Source organism: Taeniopygia guttata, chromosome 6 (assembly GCF_048771995.1).
Source record: "Taeniopygia guttata chromosome 6, bTaeGut7.mat, whole genome shotgun sequence".
NCBI lineage: Eukaryota > Metazoa > Chordata > Aves > Passeriformes > Estrildidae > Taeniopygia > Taeniopygia guttata.
This window is the reverse complement of record NC_133031.1, coordinates 7,837,635-7,858,993: the sequence shown is the minus strand read 5'-3', so window position 1 is coordinate 7,858,993 and position 21,359 is coordinate 7,837,635. Positions and strand designations below refer to the sequence as shown.

The 21,359-nt window shown below is 39.5% G+C and overlaps 1 protein-coding gene across 5 annotated transcripts in view; it reads left to right on the top strand.

Annotated features, from left to right (window-relative positions):
• Positions 1-21,359, top strand: part of ARID5B (AT-rich interaction domain 5B) — a 117,800-nt gene that overhangs the window by 32,445 nt on the left and 63,996 nt on the right. For all 5 annotated transcript variants that reach the window (XM_030275757.4, XM_072930922.1, XM_030275759.4 and 2 more), the window contains one exon: positions 14,879-15,109. In XM_030275757.4, coding sequence (XP_030131617.4) covers positions 14,879-15,109 — 231 coding nt within the window. The remainder of the gene's footprint in view (positions 1-14,878; positions 15,110-21,359) is intronic.

Genomic DNA, 21,359 nt, shown 5'->3' with positions numbered 1-21,359 from the left:
ACTCAAAGCTGGTAAAAAATTTCAAGTCTCGAGGAAGTAAAATGAAATGCTTTAGCAGCTAGTTTATTTTAGTTTTTCTTTTCCTGTTCTGCTTCGTGACAGAACTTCAAATAATTATGTTGATTTATGATTACAGGTATTTTAAATCTGTAGTATGCTGAAACAAAGCAATGCCAGCTTATTGTTTCTGGCCCTATCCAATTATACAATTGAATTTAGGCATGTAATAATGTTACAACAGAAATATCCATCATGATGGATTGAATTTCATGAAGTACAACACAAGAATATTTATAGCTCCATTCTTAAACCCACTTTTGAGTCAAAATGTGCCTCCTTGGTGTGGCCTTTATAAACAGGAGAAAATCTGAAACTTTTTTTAGTCTAGCCCCAAACATACCACAACCCATTGCCCCATTACTCAGGAATGGGGGTGTAAGTTGATGATAAGCAGAAAATGATAGAATAGGGTAATTATTTCCACTAGAAAATGAGGATCCGGCATTATTTGTACAGTAACACAAAGTCATTTGGCTCTGCCACTGTAATGAAACAATAAAGATCATACTTAATTTAAGTATCAATTCTGAAGAGACTTCTTACTCTCTCTCTACCATTTTAACTATTAAAGCAAATTTGAATTGCTAGTCTAGTTTCCCACTGGTTTTTAGCAAGCAGAGTGGGCAAAAACTCCCCTCCTCCCATCTCTGTTTAAATGTAGACCTTTGGCATTCCAGAAATCTGACCTTGTTTGTAGGGAATGGCTCATTTTTCTATAATGTAATATGAAGCACTCTTGTGTTTTGATTCCATGAACTAGAGAGTTTAATGTTCCAGCTTGCCATGATAAGGATATGATCTGGTTAGAGATAGAAACACTAAAGGAAATTAGCTATTGTACTATTCTTTAACATATTGTTTGCCTAGCAGTTTCATTTAGAATAATTTGGAATAATCTTGGAGTACCTTTTTAAAGGATTGGGGGTTTTTAAAATTTTTTTTCTTTTTTTTCTTTTTTCTTTTTTTTTTTTTTTTTTTTTTGTTGGCCTGGATAAAAAGTGGGGCTTTAAGATATTTCTAAAATAAATGTGAGGCCGCCTCATTTATAGTCAGCATGCCTTGATTACTTGCAGACATGCTGGAAATTTACATGCGCTTTTCTCCATTATAAAACACTGATCTGTTCAGATCATTAGCTCCCTCATGACTAGAGTTTGGCAGCAAGCCAAGGCAGGCTAAATCTGTAGCTGTAAATCGTGAGTTGAAATAGCAGAAAGTGGATTTGTAACTTAAAAAGTGTAAACAGTTTGGAAAATGAAGTAATTTTAGAGTATGATTGATTGCCTTAAGATTGCACTTTAAATTAGCCCAGGGTCTCCACTGCAGATGTATGTACTAACTGCTCATTATATATTTTCACTTTTCTTTGGAACAATAGCATTGTTGGTAGGCTTCGAAACAATGTATGTTTCTCCTGGAGTGACCTTTGAGGAAATGAATAGTTTTATTGTGTGTCCATTACTTTGCCTGGAACAACATTTTTGAGTTATTAATTTGCTGTGGTCTATAAATAAAGGAATCAAAATGCAAAGCAGCTGTATTATGCTGCATATAGTTCATCAAACTTGTGTTTAAACATCACCATTTGAGATTTGTAATGTACTGTATAAATAATTTTTTTTCTCCTTTGAAAAAGAAGTAATGTTTTGCCTAGCTTGGAGATTGGTTGTGTAATCTCATAGAAGCAAAATTATTATTTTTAGCACAAACAATTGGTGAATGTTCTGAGGGACTGCTGCACTGCGTTCCCTCTTTCAAGGACCCTGCTTCAGTTAATTGTGTGTCCGTGGGCTATGGGGCTGTGGGCTGAAAGGAAGGGAGTCATTGAAAGGCACATTCAGGAATGTGGAAAAAGTGTGCTGCATTTGGAGTGTTAAAATTTTAGGGCATTGTCTGCCCAGCTCTGTGTGCGCTGGTCGAGGGCAGTTAAGTAGTGGGTGATGCAGCAGCCTGGTGATGGAAGAACGTAATGCCATGTAACATCTAGTATCTTGTGAGCTCTGGCTGTTTGCAAATGGTGGCTGAACCATTTACTGCTCTCCCCCAAAGAGACACAAAACCTTGTTTTGTGATTGTTGTGTTCCATTGATAATGTTCCTGTGTACCCAGGATGTCTGAAATCACAAAGGTTCCCAGTGTGGAACAGCATCTCGTTGTAACGTTGTGGGTGTGAGCACGTAACTTACATATATGTGCTAAACACCTAGACTGTGTGCAGCCAGCACTGTGGGCTTTGGCCATTTGAGAAATTAGGAATGTAAAGCTAGTAAACTGGCGTTAGTGGTGGTTACAAACCACAGTAAATGCTCAAATAATAGTCAATATTCTCAAATAGTAACTATTCTATAAATAGCTCAAATAGTAAATATTCTATTCAAGCTCTGACTGCTTGAATATATTATAAAAACTTGCAGAATTTTATATCAGTGTGTTTTTCATCTCTTTCCTTGTTCTAGATTTGGTATCTAGCATTCAGTAGATACATAACTCTGTTTTGTTGTTCTCCTGGAAGCTCCTTTCCCAGAGAAAATTATTTCCCAGTGTTAATACCCCTCCTTGATCTTTATTTTCTCCCTCCACGTTTGAAATGAAGATTTGCACTTGTGAAAGAGGTATGGCTGAGAGGTCTGAGCACAGGTCTGGGAGCCAGGACCTGCTGAGTGCTGAGCTCAGTGACTCATTCGGTGGCCCTAAGCAAGTCAGAACATCTCTGATGAGCTTATTTCATATGTAAAACAGGGGAAATAATACTTATCTGTCTACCTGCCTCATAGGAATACCCTGAGGACTAATTAGCGTTCATTAAGTGCTTTGAAATAGGCAGTGCTATCTATTATTAGAGCTGGTTTCAGACTAGCAGATAGTGTGTTAGGATTGATTCTTACTTGGGAGCCTCCCTTTCTGCTGCGTGTGGGACCACAGCCCATGGGGAACAGAGCACAAGCCTCCTGGTGTTATTGGAAGATTGGCAGGGTCAGGGTTCTGCCGAGCCCTTCCTAGGCAGGTTCACTGGAGACTCAACGCTCACACTGAAAACTTGGAAAGAGGGTTTGCCTAGAGAAAAGAGTGGGAGGATACTTGCTTGTTCTCCTCAGCTCATAGGCATAACTTGTCCTGAAATCCTTTCTCACCCTGCCTCCACCTGAGGCCTTTTCCGATAATTCGAGTAGCACAGCTTCGCCTCTTTTCCAGGGATGTTTTCCTGGTCCTGCAGAAGAGGAAAAGAAATCCTGTATTAGTTCTCAGGAAGAGCGTGGGGCTGGGTTGGTATGTTCCCATCACAGGGAGCCCTTTCTTATTCAAAAAGCCATTCCTCTTTCTTGAAGAGCAAATACTTACATTCTTTACCTTCGCTGGATAACAGACTCCTTTGCAAAGTCCTTAGAAGCAAAATCTAATTTTGGGTATAGGATCCTAAACTCTGCAGGTGTGTGTCTGCTGAAGTCTGGGAGTCTTTTCATCATCATAACAAGGAGGGTTGTCATCTGACCGGCAGCTTCTTTTGTTCTCTGAGGCATCTTCTCTCGCTGTATACTTTTGTACCTCTCTTAGAGATGCCATAATAATCTAGTTCAAAGAACCCAGCCCTGTTCTCACTGAAGCCCACATGCCTGGTCTTTCTACCAGTGAGACTAGGACTCGGTCCAAATTACCTGGAGAGAAGCTTTATTTCTCTCCATTTGCTCCTCACGCGTCTCTCAGGCCATGAGTAATTTGCAATGAGACGGGAAAGCCTGTGTGAAATTTTCCAAGGGAATTTTCTCTATTTTAATAACGTTAATGAAATTGCTTAACACTTCATCAGCTTTTTCAGCGTACGTTGCTGAGATTTTGGTGCTTTCTGATTTTTCTTCAGTACCAGAAGGCCCTTACCTTAAAAATGGGACTGAGGGCTCATATGAGCATTTGGATCCACTATTGAACCTCAGTCCTGCAAAAACATTTTTGCACAGGTATCGGTAGATACCATTTTGAGGAGGTTCTCGGCCTCTCCTCTTGTGCCTGCAGGAAGGGGAAACTATCAGGAGCAATTGTCCCACAGGCTCTCACATGCCTGCAACTAATTCTTTTTCCAAAGAAATAATCCTTTTTCATTTTTTTTTTTGCCCCAGGAATACCTAATGATATGACCTTGATCACACAGGAAGGCCCTGGCATTGCTAAATTTCAGCACAGTTGCTTTGTTCATCTTACACTGTGAATCACTCAGTTTTTGGTCCTTGTATCCTGGATAGGGGTGTAAGTTAGCTCCCTTTTCTTTTAGACCTTTTTCCTATTACTCCTTTTCAGTTCCAGTCTACTTTGTTGTGATGCAGAATAGGATTAAATGAGCAACCACAGACATACTCATATGCCTGTAACAGCTTTTAAGGCTGCATTAAAAGGCCGCATAAGCAACATTTTGGGGGCTACTTTGTGCAGCCTAAGTTCAGTTAGGGGGTGAGGGTTTCCAAGTAGCTGGGGAAGCATGGTACAGGGCAGCTGGGTCAGTGGCTTGGAGTTTGGCAATTCCTGTCTGGTCTTTCCTCATAGTCTTCATGTTGAGTTTGAGCTCTTCACTGTGAAGGAGGGGAATCTGAGTAAGGTTCTTTTGGGGAACAGGTATGTGCTCCATTGGGATGAGATGGAGGACAGCAAATTCTTGGAAAAGTAAATGCGACACTAGCATATTTGTGATTGCTCTTTTTTTAAAAAATAAATGGCATCGTGTTTCTAATTCCAATTTTGTGCCACTCCTGGGTTTAAGCATTATTACACTGCAGATAATAACACAAGTTTATCTGTAAAATTCTTAAACTGTGGTTTTAGTTTCCCAGCTTGACTTCTTTTTCTCTTCTTGTCTTTGATTGGCTTCCAAAAAAGTTATTAACATGTTGCAAAACAAATACAAGGGGCCACTGAAGCTTATTAAAAATGGTTTCTTTTGTTCATATCTGGCAGTTGACAAATTGTGTTGTGCTCTATCTTATCTGCTCCCGTGTGAAAGGTTACATGAGAAAATGGCTGCAAATAAATTGCTATTGAATATTGTCAAAGACTAAGCATACAGCTTCTCTATTAAGGACCTCTTTTAAAGCTCTCTATTCAGACTCCCCCCTGCATGTCTCTCTAACACTTGTCTGTTATATTATGTTTGGCACAGAAGGAAACATTAAACAGAAAAGCAACATCTGACTGTGGTGTTTCTAGACCCTATTATCCCTCTGTCAAATGTCCACATGAGCAGGGTACAATTTTTGTCTATATTGATGATGATATTTGAAGGCTTTACGAACTGTCTTCATAGTGAAATGCTAGAAACAAATGAAATTGAAAAGTATATTTTTACAGCTTTGGAAATCTTACTTAAATCAGTGTAATGAGACGCACTCAGTAAAATGTAATTATTCTCACTTCTCCATGTGTCAAAGAAATCAGCAGTATGGTTAGGGAGGGGAGGGTTACAGTGAGCTTGTTATTTTTATACAGAGCCAGATACTGCTTGTGTGTAGTAAATTGTAAATAGTAGATAATGCAGTTTTTATGTGTATTAAATACCCTGCCAGAATTAACGGGGTTGTTACTTCATTAAGGGTTTCAAAGAGGGCATAAACGTCAAAAGCAGGGCTTGACTGTTTAAATCACTGGACCATTTCCACCCTCCACCCCTCGTGTTGCAGCTCTGGGACCGGCAGCTTCTGCCGCTGCTATTTCGAGGAGGGCAGAAAATTCATTCTGAATTTTCAGAATGATAATGAAAGAGCCCCGTGTGAGACACCAAAATAAGGCTTTTGACTCATACTTCTGGGTGCAGTGGAAAATGAAGGCGGTTGATTCTGCCACAAGGAAGAGGTGATGAATCAGTCCCTTATAAGTAAGGCTTGCGTTTCCTTGTCTGTCATTTATGTTTGAATGGTGTGCAGAGGTGAAAGAGAGAGGACATGACAGAAGACCTGGTTAGTCTGATATTAAACCTAGTAACTCAGTTACTCTCAGCGACCTTCCACTTCTTTTCAGTTTTTCATGCCACACAAGTATGGATTTGTCATGGGCCGCTTCAGCACAGGAGACAAGTAACAGACCATGAGAATAAAATTCATCAGTCAATCATCAAATATCTTGAGGTTCAGTCCTGAGCACTGGGTTGGGGAATCTGTTATATCTTCAAGCTCATTGTTCCAATGGTTAATTATCACTGCTGTAAAAATGTGTGCCCCTCTCTTGCCAGAGGCTCTAGTTGCGTGTTTCTCCACCAGAGTAGGGTTTTTAATTCTCTAGTATTTTCTCTCTACAGTACTACAAGTCAGCAAGGGGGACCAAGACACATGATCATAGATATAGTAATAATAATATAGAGGATGAGAATGTGTTATAGGGAAAGTTAGTGGATGTGAGGATGTAACACCCCCCCCACCCCACCCCCACAAAGGTGCTGTAGGGAATGTATGACTTCAGCCTCAGATGTAGTACTTGTGTTCGTAGCATAAACCCCTTGCTCAACTATTTGCGGGATCAGGCTTTATGTGTAAGTACTGAAGTGTAGTTCAGTGGTATGTTGGATGGTGTTCAGAGATTGCTGAAAACAGTGCATTAAATAGCACTTTGAATTGCAAAGTACTGGTTCAGTTTTGTCTGTGAGAATGATAATGCTTATTATCTGATTGTTCCCTGTGCAAGTCTCACCTCAGGAAAAATTAAATTATGTTTGAATTCAGCTAAAGCAAAGTATATCATTATTTTCTTTCATTATTAAAAGAGATTTTTACTGTTTGTTTGTTAAAATCGAAACAGCTGCCATGTTAGAGTCTTAGATGATTTAAAAGCAAATACAGAAGTAGAGCCATTTACAGTACAATTGGCTTGTTTAATGTGATTTAATTCCTCTTGTTGGCTTCGTCATATTACCAAATTATGTTTTCAGCTCTCCTCTCCTTTTTAATTCTTTCTTCTTTTTGTTATCAGCAGAATTGAAGCTGCTTATCAGTAACCACGACAACCAGGATAAATACTTGTTTTAAAGCTGATGCACATTCAACCTGAATGGTCCGCATGACCCAGAACATTCAAGAGGACAGGCAGCATGTGCTCCCTTCTACAGTCAATCTCCCCCTTCCCCCCATCTCCATCTGCTTTAGAAAGCTAATAGGGCAGTTTGGAAACCTTTTATATCAGAGCAGTTTTCTGTAGCTGTCCATGGCTGTTTGGGCATAGGCTGGGCCATACTTGTGTCCTGAGGAGTAAGGAGAGAAAGAAATTTCGGGAGGCAGGGAGGCGATTTTGCAGCCACGTCCACAGTGTCAGCTTGCTTTCCTGGGGTTCCTCCAGCTGTTGTCACAGCAGTCACCTGCCCTGGCTGGGAGGGTGAACTGCTGCTCTGCAGACCCTTCCTGAAGGAGAAGATAATTCCAGCTCGGCAGCAGCTGAATGGATGGAGTGACTGGAATTGTGTGGGACAGGACTGGGGTTGTGGTAAAAGGGAAGCCTCAGCACAGAGCCACCTGATCCATGCCCCATCTCTGGTGGAGGCAGGCAGGCTGGCTGGGGAGACCAGAGACAGTCACTTCCCTTTTGAGGAAACTTAGGGATCTCCCACTTACTCAGAAATTTCCCAACAAGAATTTCTGCCTGTCCTCTTTCCTCTTTCCCTTGCACTCTAAGTTGCTTGATGCTTTAGAATAAATCCTTAAAGCTCTCTCTGTCTCAGTTTCTCTCTCTGTGTAATGGGGATAATGATTTTTACTCATCTCCATAAACCAGTTTGAGGCCTGTGGATGGAAGGGTTATGTAAAAGCTGGAAATTATGAGTGTCAAGTCACTCTTCTTTTGAGTCTAGAAACACCTCATAAGGTTTATGAGGAACTTCCTAATGTGCAGGAGGATCCTGGGAATGCATGGTTGTAGCTGCAGCTATGAGGAGCTGAATATAGGATTAGGGTCTGAAAAGGATGTGGAATACCTGGTTGGAAACTTCTTCACATTAAATTTCGTTTGTCTTCTTCAAAAATTCGATTTAGGATTTAGGATTTGAATTTTGACTGATTTAGTGAGATAAATATTATAGAATATTTGATTATATAGACATACTGTCAGTCACTGATCATCATACTTCGGCTTGTCCCCATTAAGTAGGAGTAAAACAACTGATCCATATAGCCGAGTGTAAAATATTTTTCAACCATGTGCTTTAAATAAGTATTAGATGATGCTGTCCTTTTTTCTTTTTTTTAAATGACTGTATTGCTGTTCAGTTGAACAGTAGTTTCAATCTCCAGTAGATTTGTAAGTATTCTCTTTCTTTCAAATGTTAAACTAAGCTTAGGAATTCTTTGAAAGGCTGATGCTCTGCTGGCACTGTGACAGAAAACAGAGGGCTGGGGAAGTGGCATGAAATTCTGAGAAATAGCTCTGTCTCCTCCTTAAAAGGGGAAAAATATCTGACACATGCAGAAAGGCTGTACATTTTATTCTCACTATTGGCAGAAATGACTTTTGCCTTTTGATCAATTTAAAAGCAGAATCAGGCAGGCAAACGTCCATGTCAGAATTACAGGCAACTTGTTAACACCATCATTATCTGGTAAACATAAATGTAATCACTGTGTTAGTATCCTGCAACACATTGCCTTTGTTCTTGATTGCATTAGCATTCAAATAGAGGGGGGTTCTCAAAGCAAGGATGAGTAGCATGAGTCCTGCCGACAAAGAGGTATCCCTGTTGTGTCAATAATTTACCCAAATTTATTTAAAACCAAAACCACAGATTTCCTGTCCCATCTCATGTGGCTAAATCATTACTGTTGCATTTATCTGTGAGAGAAATACGACTCTTAGATTAATATTTTTAGGTCTTGTGATTAATTAGCCAGCTGGGGCACACCAAGTGTCTTTACTAGTGAATAAAGACTATGGGAATGAAAAAGGAGATTGGATTGGAAGAGCTGTGTTTGAGAAGCCTTTCCTAACCACTGGAGAGAGGGTGGATCAGTGTGCTAGAGCGTGCCTTGTGACGATGATGCAGCTACCTGAGCTCCTCAGCTGTTGCTCCTAGTCCACAGCAGATTACTACTGTGGGGCATGGATTCCTGCTGTGGATCTTAGCCTTGTGTCTGTGCAAAGAATTCAATGTGAGAAGTGGTCAGGCAGGAGCCAGGCATAATCCCATGAAGGTTATTTTGCTGGGAGAGCTGTCCTTGCTCGCACAGGAGTCCCCAGAGGTGCAGGTGATGACTGTCATTGCTGCTTGGCCACCTGCAGTTATCTTGGAAGTTTGGAGGTGTTTGGCAGGTTGTAGCTGGACTATGATATGGGAGGGTGTTCTCATTGCATCACTCTTCTTAAAGAGTCCTCTTAAAGATTTTAAGGACATAGAGACCCAGTTTCTTATTCCTCTTTGTGGTTATTCCTTCATTATTCCACTGTTTCTGTTGCTTTTGGATCCTTTTGAGAGATTCAGGGTTTTTAGGTAGTGGTGTGGTAAGTTCATTTCCTTCTGCTGAAAACTGCTCTCTTTCTTTGGGTTTTTATTAGAACAGGCAGCTCTGAGCTGTGTAGAGCCTGTCTGACCTGCAGATACTGGTTTTGAAGGGTGAGCTACACATCTTTGCTTCATCTACACCTGTGTTCTCATGCCTGTACTGCAGAAAGTCATTACCAGAGGAGTAGAGCAAGAGAAGGAGAACTAGATCTTAACAGCTGGAGGGTCTTGGGAGGTCAGTGAACACACTGCCCTGCAATTGTCAGGAGACCTCCCATCACAGGGGTCAGAGCCGTGCTCATTCAGCCCTGCACCAGTCCCTCAGACACCCAGATGCATCCTCCATTACCCCTGAATCGCCTGCATATTGATGGTAATGGTCAAAGTCATGCATACAAGCAATGATCAACTAATTGTGATATGTGATTCCTCTGGGTGACCCCCTTAGTAACAGAGGGTTATGAAAGAAGGCAGAGGAGTGAGGGCACCGTGTGGGAGAGGAGCCTGATGGACAGAACTCTGCAACTTCCTTCATTTTCTCTCTGTATTCCAGATAGCTCCCTTGCTCAATTTGCTACCCACACACCAAAGCATTGTCCCATTTTATCTGGTTCCCCTGGTACTTCCATTGCTTATCTTACGAAGATCTGTGTCAACATTTATCAAAACAAATGGCAAGCCGGGGACCTTTTAAGTAGTTTTTTTAGTTAATAAAGCCAATCTTCTACTTCTGTTATGTTAAAAGTACATTATCTTTTTATTACAAACTCTCTACAGCTCTGTCTGTTTTCCTTCTTGGCAATTTCATGACTGCTCCAGTTGATTGCTGTATGGAGAATTACAAAATCATTAAGGGTGGGGTTTTACCAGCTGACTTACAGTACAAGCCATTTCTCAAAATAACCACAACAGTGCAATACTGATGTGTAATTTACGTCACAGTATGTTTTTATGAAATAGTTTGTGGCTTATTCATTTAGATCTAGAACTGAATATCTCTTCTTTGGCTTTTTAATCAAGCCTGCTGCTTTTTTTTTTTTTTTTTTTTTAACTTTTTAATATTTTCCACTCTGAGGCTTGGCTTGCTTCCAACTTACCAGCTACATGGAGTAGGAAAAAATTGATTTTTTTTTTCTTTTTCTTCCTTTGCCTGCAGTTTAACTGCAAGTGTGTTTCCCCTTTGATGTATACATTTGTGTTAACTGCTTCAGAAGAAATGGTAGATGTGTGGTATAATATATTGCACAAAGATAGAGCAGAGAATTGATAAAAGATGTAAAAGTTTGCAATTTCAAACCATACCAAGCAAGTGTTTCTGTTTAGCCTCCTGTGCTGGTACATTTCCTTTTTAAAGATTACTTTCTGTATAATGTCTTGTAATTAGAACAGGAAATCATTGAGTAACTGTAAGACGAAAAAGAGCACTTAAACTGAAAAGAAATTTACCTTCTGAGAAATTATATTCAGCTTTTTTTTCCTTTTTTTTTTCTTTCCTTCACATTACTGAGTTGTTAATGATAGTAACAGATGTACAGACCCTTATCTGTATCATTGTTCTGCTTGTGTTTTCACAGAGGGGAGGGGGGGATTGGGCCAAAAAAGTCATTTTCAGTTTTACAAAAAATGAATGGACAGAAAATGGAAAAAGCCTAATTACAAAAAATATTCTGTGTCACAACAGAGTAGCAATTAAATTGAAACTTCAATATAATTATCAATAACAGTCGAGCCTGGAAGGGTGCCAGGCGCATAAAGTTGGTGCTCAGCCTTTATGTGGTTGCTAGGAGGACGGCAAAAAGTATAAAGCTTAGAGAAAGGAATGTCTAATGTAATAAAGTAACAGAAGGTAGCATAAATCATTGTGAGAGCAGTTCATATTGACATTATTTTACTTAAATTGGGTCGAAACTAGACGTTTAGTCTTACAAGAAGCACAAATTCATATTTCTTTTGCAAGAATAACTCTGTGCTTTCTGCGAAGAAGTGGAGTGTGCTTTCATAGCACCAGCCTCATACATATTTGGAATCATTTAAACAAAAATCTTAAAATGTTTGTTTCTGTTGGCATCCAAATGCATTTGCACTAATACGATTAAAAGAACTAAAGGGCAAAATACTTGGCAGCTTTTTCAGTTGAGGTAATTAGGTACAGGAAGGAACATGCATAGTTTTTCCATCAAGCTCTATAAAATCCTGGTGTGAAGGTCTTTTTAAAGAGAAATAATGCTTACTGATGTTGAGGGTAGAATATGGCAGTTAGCAATAACATTATAGGCTGATTTTTCTGAAACAAGCAAACAAAAAGCATGTTACAGGGTTTTTTTTTTCCTCTGCTCTCTCTGTAAATAGTTCTGGCTCTAGATGGATTTGTTAGGAATTCTTCCTTTTAACAGGCTTTATTTTTTTTTCTTTTGGGGCTTTTAATTGTCTCGCCTTACATATTAAAAATGGTTGTGCTGATTTGAAAAGTCAGTTCTTGCATAGATTCATTGTGTTTGGCATTTCATGCATCTCTTACTTACAAAGACAACTTGAAGAACATGTAATCCAACATAAATGCCAGGCTGTGCCAAATCCCAGCTCTCTTTACCCCTTGACAAAGGGAACTGTTGGATTATATCTCTGCAGATATAGGCAGTGCTTGGAAGGCAGGGGTGGAACTTTACTTCCTAATTACAGTTTCTCTGTTTTCAGCCCTGAAATATAAAAATAAATGAAAAGTTGATGTTGGAGGGGGTTATTAAACCACACAATTATGATATAAGCATAGGATTAGAGTAATTTCAGTTGAGCCTCACAACTGAAGCAGAATACTGTAGGTATTATCTTTTACCATGTTACGTCTGTTGAATCTAAAATGAAACTCACAAATACAGCATCTTGGTTTTCTAATATCTCAGTTGTATGTTTACAGAAGTCATGTTGTTTTTCTTAATTTTAGTGGAATGTGATCCACATTTTAAGCTTTGATTCTCCCAAGAGTAAACTCTTTCTGATCATATTTCTGAAAAATACTTAAAATATTCAATAAGTCCGCCATTAAATGGCACATGTGAGATGTTGATAAAAGCAAATAATAGTTCATCTTTGGGCTTGCATTTTCTTAGGGATTGGTCTGCTTTGATTTCTTTTTCTCATGTAGGCGTGGTTGCAGAAAAAATCTTTGTTCCAGGAACGCTGTGTTTGTCTTTCACTAAGCAAATTTTCAGTTTATTCAGCCTTTGTTCATTCTTCGATGTATCTATTGAACCTGGAGTAAAAAAGGAAAGGAAACAAATGCATCACAAAGTACTCACAAAGTACAATTGGAGTTGCACAAATGTGTATGAAAGTGATCCTGTAAAAATTACTTGGTTTTAATTTATGCCAGGGGATTTGAGTTAAGTCGTCAGTTGTCAGGGGTACAAAGTTTGTGTAATTCTGCACAGGGACTTGCAGCACATTTGTCTAGAAACTAATGGTTTACTACAAAGGCATGTGGGACATACATTTATATACACCCTGTTTAAAAAGCTGACCACATCCTGGCATAAGAAAAGTGCTGTCAGATCGACAGATTCAGCTCACCGCTATCTACACAAAGGTATTAAGTAGTAATAACCGTCAAGCGGGCGTATGTGAAACTCTCGAAGGAGTTAAAGGACTGATCATGTGCTTGTTAATTCCTAGAACAGTTTTCCTGATCTGATTTTTAGAGTTTCCTAATAAAGAAGAGAGAGCCTTATTCCCAGGAGCAATTGGCTCAATTGTGCTGTTGCTTAGGCTTATGGGATACTTGTTGAAACAAAGAAAAGCATGACCATATCCTTATTGGCCAAAAGAGGTTTTAGGGCCATCAATTTTATTTTCTAAAAAAAGTAATGCCACTGCTGTTAACCAAAATATATTACCCTTACTTCAGTTGTTGGTGGGGTTTTTTTGGGTTTGTTATTTTTTTGTTTTGTTTTGGTTTTTTGTTGCTGTTTTTTTGGTTTTTAACACAAACAGTTTTATCTCCTCACCTATGTCAGGATAGTGGTGAGAGTTCTGAGTTTTTAAAAGTGATGACTTTCAGGAGCTGTGTTAGTAAAGGCAGTGCTTTGTAAGTCCATCTGTCATGTTGATTTTTTTTTTTTTTTAAAGCATTGCATTCCTCTGCAGTGATGACATTCTAGGTGATATATCTGCTTCCAGAGACTTCTTAAAATTTAGCCTTTTATGTGTCAACATTTTCATTGCCTCACTTGAATCTAGATGAGTTGTGCTATCATATTTAGTTGGGGAGAACTGATTTGAATTTTCTTTCAATGTCTGAAGTGATTTTTACTTTAGGAGTAAATTATGATTTCAGTATCGGTAATTGGATTAAATAGTAGACCTTTTGTCTCTGGCAGAAGAAATAGCTGAGTTATTCAGTAATCAGAGTAGAACAGAAAATGTAAAGTAAATGCTGTTGCTTTGTCTTCATTGGCATGTCTGGAAAGCCATGCTCAGTTACGTACCTGAAGAGGCAAATGAGCATAAGAAGAGGTGATGTTGAGTATTGGCTGCATACCTGCAAATGAGTAATTTCTCATGTTTGTATCTCCAGTTGAATTTTCTTCCTCTTAGGTTTCCTTCTGGTTATATGATGACGATTGTGATATTTCAAAATCTGCCACTTTCATATGTGATATCATCTAAACCATGAAGGAATGGAAAGCTCTGAGGTCTAGATTGCTTTATATTTTGAGCCCAGCAGCACAAGCTGTTCAAAAATTCATTTGCATGTTGTGCTCTGTAGGAGTTAATAATTATTGAGTCCTGCTGCATTTGCAGTTAATGTGAAGAAAGTTGCTTCCACCTCTCGGGGTTTAGCAACAACGACCAGGTTGGATCAGCCCATCTCTGTGGCCCAGAGGTCCTTCAGTAGTTGCCAGTATCAGGGACTTGAAAGCAGAGGTAATAGCTGTATGCTTTGAGGCTTGTATATTATTATTTTTAAAATATGTTAACTGATGTAAACATGAGTGTAGTAAAGCTGTATGGGGATCTGAGTAAAAATTACAGATAATATTTCTACTGAAGCAGCCAAATTGGCAAAGTATGGAGAACACTTTGATTCAGGCCCTTGGCCAACTTCAGCAGAGAAGTGTTTTCTTGCTCATCCAGGTAGTCCTTTTGAGTAAGTATGGGAAAACTGAACAGAAAGGCAGAAAATAATCTATCTTAATAAACTTTTTTTAAATTACTGTTTTTTAACCTTTCTTTCCAGACCCAGTGTGCCATAAAAGTTGTGTCTTGAGAAAATATGAACTTACTTCAGAAAAATTAATTTTTCTGAAATACTTGAGTCGTAGCTCTTGTTTTTCTGATATGCTAAGAGTGTTTTTTCTTTCCTTCCAGGTGAGGATGATGAAGATTCAAACCTTTTAATTCTCAGCTACCCACAGTACTGTCGCTACCGTTCCATGTTAAAGCGCATTCAGGACAAGCCCTCATCAATACTAACAGACCAGTTCGTTTTAGCCCTTGGAGGCATTGCAGTAACAAGCAAGAACCCCCAGATCTTCTATTGTCGGGATACATTTGATCATCCTACCCTAATAGAAAATGAAAGTATATGTGATGAGTTTGGTAAGTCCCATTACAGCTATTTTCTTTTTCTCACAAGGCATTTTTCTTCTTTTGAGTATCCACTGATTTCCAAAGGGAAGATGTGATTCCTTTGAAGTGAACCTATGCTATTTATGATTGAAATGATCAGTACCAAATATGCTCTTTCTTCTCTAAGACTGAAGGCTTCTGGCCACTGGTGATGTCAGTATTGCAACTTGAGTTCACAGTCAAAATAATGCTGCAGGGGTGGAGTGTAGCACTGTGACTGGCTCTGAGTGAAACAATTCCTTGCCTAGAAGTTCATTTACCTTAACCATTTGCCTATAGCCTGTCTTCCAGAAGCTCGACAGAGTGTATTCGTTTTTTGAAGTCATTGTTGGTGCAGTATGCTAAAAGATGCAAAATAGGAGAGAGTCCTGGCACACCCCATTGCTGTTGCAGAGCACTTATCGTCTGTGCTCCCAAGGCCCTGTAAGAGTGTCAGCTGGTGTGTTTCTGGTCATCTTGGAATGTGGGCTTGTTCAACCTGGGCTTTGCCATTGCTAGGAGCTTGATTTTATGAGTGCAGAGATACCTCTGGGAGGTGACCTCTTAATTCAAGAGGCATAGAGAATACTCTGCAGCTCTAAAGGAGTATGCAGCCCCTTACAGCTGTGGGAAAGGACTCCAAGATTTGACACCTGATAGCAACCAGGTGATTTCACACAGGTTTTTTTTGGTGTCAGATTATCCCAATGACAGCAGGTGTGCTTTGAATATGTGGCAGAATGCATGTTGTGTAGACACCTGGTAATGGGTGCAGTGGTTTCTTTAGCAGTGTACAGAATTAAGTTTTATGCCTCATATCACCAGATGGTTGAGTTCTGTGGCTAATGCTTGCAAGGTCTGCATGGTGGTGAGTATACCTTGGCTTGCAAGACCCCCACATCTCTGCAAGGAAGCTCCTGTAGTCTCTTAGAGAAAAAAATTCTGCTGATGCCCTTAAACATTTAATAATGAGAGCGAGAGGGAATGTTTCTGATGGGAGAGTCATCTACCTGTTTTTCTGAACTCGAGCACACTGGCTTTGAGCTTGGTGCCCAGCTCAGGCATTGTTGTGTTGGCAGAGAAGCCCTGACTCATCCAGTAGCATTGGAGCATTTTGTAAGGTAGTGCTGCTCTGCCGCTCCATTCCCAAAAGGCAGACAAGATCCTTCCTCACGTGGTGTTGTCAGTGGAGCACATGACTGCTGAGAGTAGTTTTAGTTTTGTGCTGTCAAGATTTTTCAGAATCTGGCCCAAACTGTCAAGTCTGCTCACACTCACACAAAACATTGCAGGTTTTGAATGAACTATGAATAAAAGTGTTGGTTGCTCTTAGGGGGTGGGGGTGGTGAAAAAAATGAATTAAATGCCATGGAAGTTTGGTCCAATGACACAATAGTATCATGTTGGTTTTTATTTACTCTGAGCTGAAGCTCAGAATAAAAAGTTCAGTTGTAATTGACTCTCCTTTTTATGTGGGAAAGGTTATTTAAGGCTTGAAGGCGTTTGATGAGCCTACCATCTGCTTTCTGTGGAGAATTTTATTCAGGGTCATTCCTTGATTACAGGTTTGTTGAAATAGTTGGATCCATAATGCAAGTGTATCATGGAATATTAGTAATAGATGAATCAAAGAGATGTGGAATGATGCAGAAACTACACTTAGTGAACCATATCAAGTGCTTTGTTCAGCCTCTGAAAGCAAACTATGCCATTCTCTTGACCTTTGGCGAGGCAATTATCTCATTATCAACCAGAGCCACAAAATTCTAGCCATAGAAATTAGTAATGTGTATTTAAAATTTTGTTTGGTTTAAGAAGCAGATTTTTTAAAATCCCCATTAAAAAAGTCCCCAAAAAAACCCCAAAAAACACTGTTTAAAAGTATTTATTATGAAAATAATTATGTAAAACTTGCAAGCCCTGCTGTTTTAAGAAGGAAAAAGCAGCCAGTGTGTGGTTTCATATCTGCATTGTAAAATGTATGGTGTCAATTATGCTACCTTTGTTGAAGACAGCAGGCAAAGTACTAGTTTATCCTTTTCTTTTCTGGCAGGACAATAAAATGTACAATGCTTCCTTTTACAAACAGTTTACATTGATACCATGTAGATTGATGTCACATGTGGAAGGTGATGACTGCTAAGGCTAAACAGAGGCAGGGTGGTACAGTAGATAAATAGATTACTCCAAGGCACTGGTATTTATCAGTCAAATCTGAGGGGATACCAGATTACAAAAATGGTGACTAAAATTGTGAAAAGGTGTCTATAAGGAGATCAGACACATGTAGTTTGAAGGTTTTGTCTCTCTCTTACTTGCAAATGAAATAAGTGTGCAGAAGGAACAAGATAGGAGTGTGTATTTCACCATTTTTACCTGAAATTCTCCAACTCTAAAGCAAATACAAAATTTGGGAAATAATTCTGCTGATGTCTTTATGTGGAAGCACTGGAGCGCTGGTTTCTGATATGGATGCCAAGTCTTCTTCAGAAGCATTGCTTTTGAGGCAAGTTTTACACATGCTCTGCATGTTGGAGTATTTTGCAACAGATACAGCATGTCACAAATGAGACACCAGAAGGACCTTTACAAAGAACCCCCAGTATGTAAGCTGTTGTCCTTGTTAGGCAGTTTTAATAGACCAATCCTGGAAATATTCTGTCTACTTTCATTATAAATTTATAACAAAAGAATATGTTGAGCTCTGACTTGTTCTCATAATCTTTGCCTATTCCCCCCTCTTCTGTAGGGTTTAACAAAAATAAATAAAGCAGGAAATGAGGAAGAAGAATTAAGTTTTGTTGACAATAAATACTGCTTTGGTGTACTTTTTAAAGCAGATGTATGTAGATGCTATCTGTGAGCTCCCACAGGTATGGCTGGGAGGGATGGAGCAAGGCTTTGGGCAGTCCTGTGTGCATGTTCTGTGATTCCATAGAGGCTCTGTGAGGCTCAGCTGTGCTAAGCCTCCCCTCCAGCTCCAGCTCAGGCTGCCACAGGTGTTCCCACCACAGCTACCTGTGCTTGCCTCTGCCCTGTGTGCCCACTGCTCTATGGCATGTGCCCAAGTGCTTTGGACAGAAATATTTGGGACCAGTTTTCTTGCATGGTCCTCTTCTGATTCTCCTCTGGTTTGGTTCAGTGTGCCACAACATCCCATCTAGGAGGCTGCTGGAGGAGCAGGATGCTGAGGAATGGGGTCAGCAGCTGGAAGGCTCAAACATATGCATGTATTTCTTTGCAGCCTGCCACAGAAGGACTTGTTCTACATCTGCATGTGAGTGGGAAGCCTCCTGCTCCCATTCTTGTTGATATAACCACTGATTAGTTAATCCAACTGCCTTAGAGGGTTCACCCCAAAGTGCAAATAGGCTCAAGAGCTTGCTTCTGTTCAGAAAGCAGAAGACATAAACCATGCTTGGATATCTTGATAGCCCAAGTTCCTGGCTATGACTGCAGTCAAACTGCACATCTATCCCTCTCCTGAAATAAGAGCAATTAGAGGTCCTCACCAGCGTGAAGCAGTCCAGGTGGATAATGAAATGAGCATGAGCAATGAAAATGAACAGTTCATTTCTCTTTAACTCCAGACATTTTTCAAAATCTTTTTCATTTATCAGCCTCTGGGGTTACTGTTACTGAATAACTTTTGTAAATGCATATCATTTACTGGCATCTGCTGTGTGGTCATACGTGCTGCAAGAGAGAAGGAATGAAAAAATTAGGTTTCTAATAATTTTCATTATAGACCAAAGTGATCTTGCTGGAGGCAGAGCTGCCTGTGTGTGTTCAGAAGGTGTATCTGAAGGTCACTGGGCATAAATCAAATCTAGCACTTGTTGCTAGAGCAGCACATGTCCTCTGTGTTTGCTTGTCCAAAAAAGGTGACTTCAGTTGCCAGGCTTGTGCCAGCTCCATGGCATGGAGTGGCTTCCAGGGTGCATCGAAGAGCCAGGATCTTTCTGTGATCCAGCTGTGGTCAGGGTGATGGTGAGTTTCAGCTCCATCAGCTTCACCAGGTGAAAATCTCACACAGAAGGATTTGTCATGGTGCTTAGCTAGATAAATGTTATAAATCCAGTCTGCTAAAGATGAATCCAAAGGCTGTCTCTCATTCTGCCAGGATGGGCTTGCTTCTTCTGTAAACAGCAGTATGAGAGAAAACTGAATACCTTATTTCTTCTCAATTTTCAAAATCTGTTTGGTAAATTTTAAATAATTCTGGATTTTTTTTTACAGCATGCTGGGTCCAGTATGCTGTTAAACAATATGTTTGGTCCCTAGAGTCCTGTAAACACATGTTGAAGCCCAAAAGAAGGTTTTGGGGTTGCATGTAAAACCCATTTTTTAAATTAAACATTTCATACCAAAAAGTGAGAGAACTACAACCTACTGTGGTATAAATACATTTTTTTTCTCTGAAAAATTAACCATCTTCATTTGGCCATTAACATAAGCAATGCAGAGGGAAACTGCTCATTGAAAAAAGCCATGTGCAAAAGGGCAATGCAGGTCCCTCTTATCTCGTCCCCATCCCCCAAACCAAATTTAACAATATATTGCTTGCTAGGGGAAAAGTTATCTACATTAAAATGTAAATCTCAAAACCTTCAGCAGCTCATCTCTCCCTGTAAAACAATGAAGAAGGCAGTGTTTCTCACTTCCAGGACTGGCAGGGAGTGCTTGGGAATGAGGCGTGACTTACCAGTCCTCCAGCTGCTGGGGTTTCTGAGCCAGCAATTTCAGAAAGACTTACCCTCCTTCTTGTCATTGGCCAGGGAAGCCGTGGAAGAGCAGCATTGTGAAGGAGAAAGGACTTTTTAGGGATGGGTCATGTGCCAGAAAACTGTGGCATGAAAGCTGGTGACTTCAGGGTATAGAGTGGTACCATTACTTCTGGTGTAGCTGAAATTTGGTCTTTGCTCTCATTATGCATCTTAGTTTATAGAAGTTTGGGACTCACAGATAAAATCAGTTGTTAGTGAGAAAAACATGACAAAATAAAACCTTGGCGGGGGATGAGTATTTAAAACAAACAAAAAAAAAAGGATGGAAGAATGTTTTCAGGCTAAATGAAATACAGTTTTCATGTTGGTGACTTATTTTATTTGTGTGAGTCAAAGTTGGCTTTTCTTTTTAAACTGGCTCCAGTACAAAAATTGTACTTGGGCTGACTGGGTGTTTTTTTAAAGTTTTTCAGCTGATGTAAAGTATCAGCATTATTGCTGTTATCTGTTTTGGTTACCTGCAGGATAATTTATATCAGCGACATTCAGAAAAACCTGAAATTTCAATATGGATGCTTCGGGTTTCTTTGTTTTAATACAGATGTGATATTAGAGTGGGATTGGTGTTAGTGCTTCTCTGCAAAGACTGGAATGTTTAAAACATTTAGAAGAGCAATAGGAGGAGTATGGAGAGTTTTTATTGACATGGATACTGGGAGCTCCTTAGATGGAGCTTTACGGTGGCATCTCCAACAGTCTGAAAAATATGCAGATTTTTTCCAAGGTCTTGCGCAGGGTGGCTTAGCTAAATATTTCAAATTTTATGTCTCTCAAAACAAAAACAGGACATAGCTGGAGGGGAAGTAGTGATTAATGCATAATAGTGCTATGTACAATATAGATAAATGTACATTTCCTCTTCCCTCCCACCCCACCTCTGCAAACACAAGCTTTTAGCTTGAGAAAGTGAATCTGGAAATGTTCTGGATTCTGGTCAGATTTCTTTGTTATTTTGTTAATTCAACTGTAGGGCAAGATATTAATGATCCCCAGATGTTGTTTATAATGATTGATTTTTCAGTTGTGAAAAAATATTTGGAGGGTTTTTTTTAAACGATTGATATTTTCTAGTGTGCTCTGCAGCATTTGAATAAAATGTCTGAAGGCAGAGCTGTTTATGTGCCCAGCATAATTGCTTCTGTTAAGTGATTTCTTCATTCTTAACATTTTTAGCTCTAATTGCTTTTTCCCCATACAGCTAAAAATAAATATTTGCAAGTTTTGCATTCTGTCACTCATTGAAATGCATAAAATATTTGTATACTCAAAGCAAAAAGGCACTGATAAGGGGTCACATTCTGCCTTCCTTAGTGGCGTAAATCCAGCATAACTCGATGCACTTCTGTGGCTGTTACTCAAGATTTTCACCAGTTAACCAAAGACAGAATCTCACCCAATGTTAACAGCAAGCTGTTAAGTGAACATAAGTAATATGTAGTAAAGTAAGATAAAAT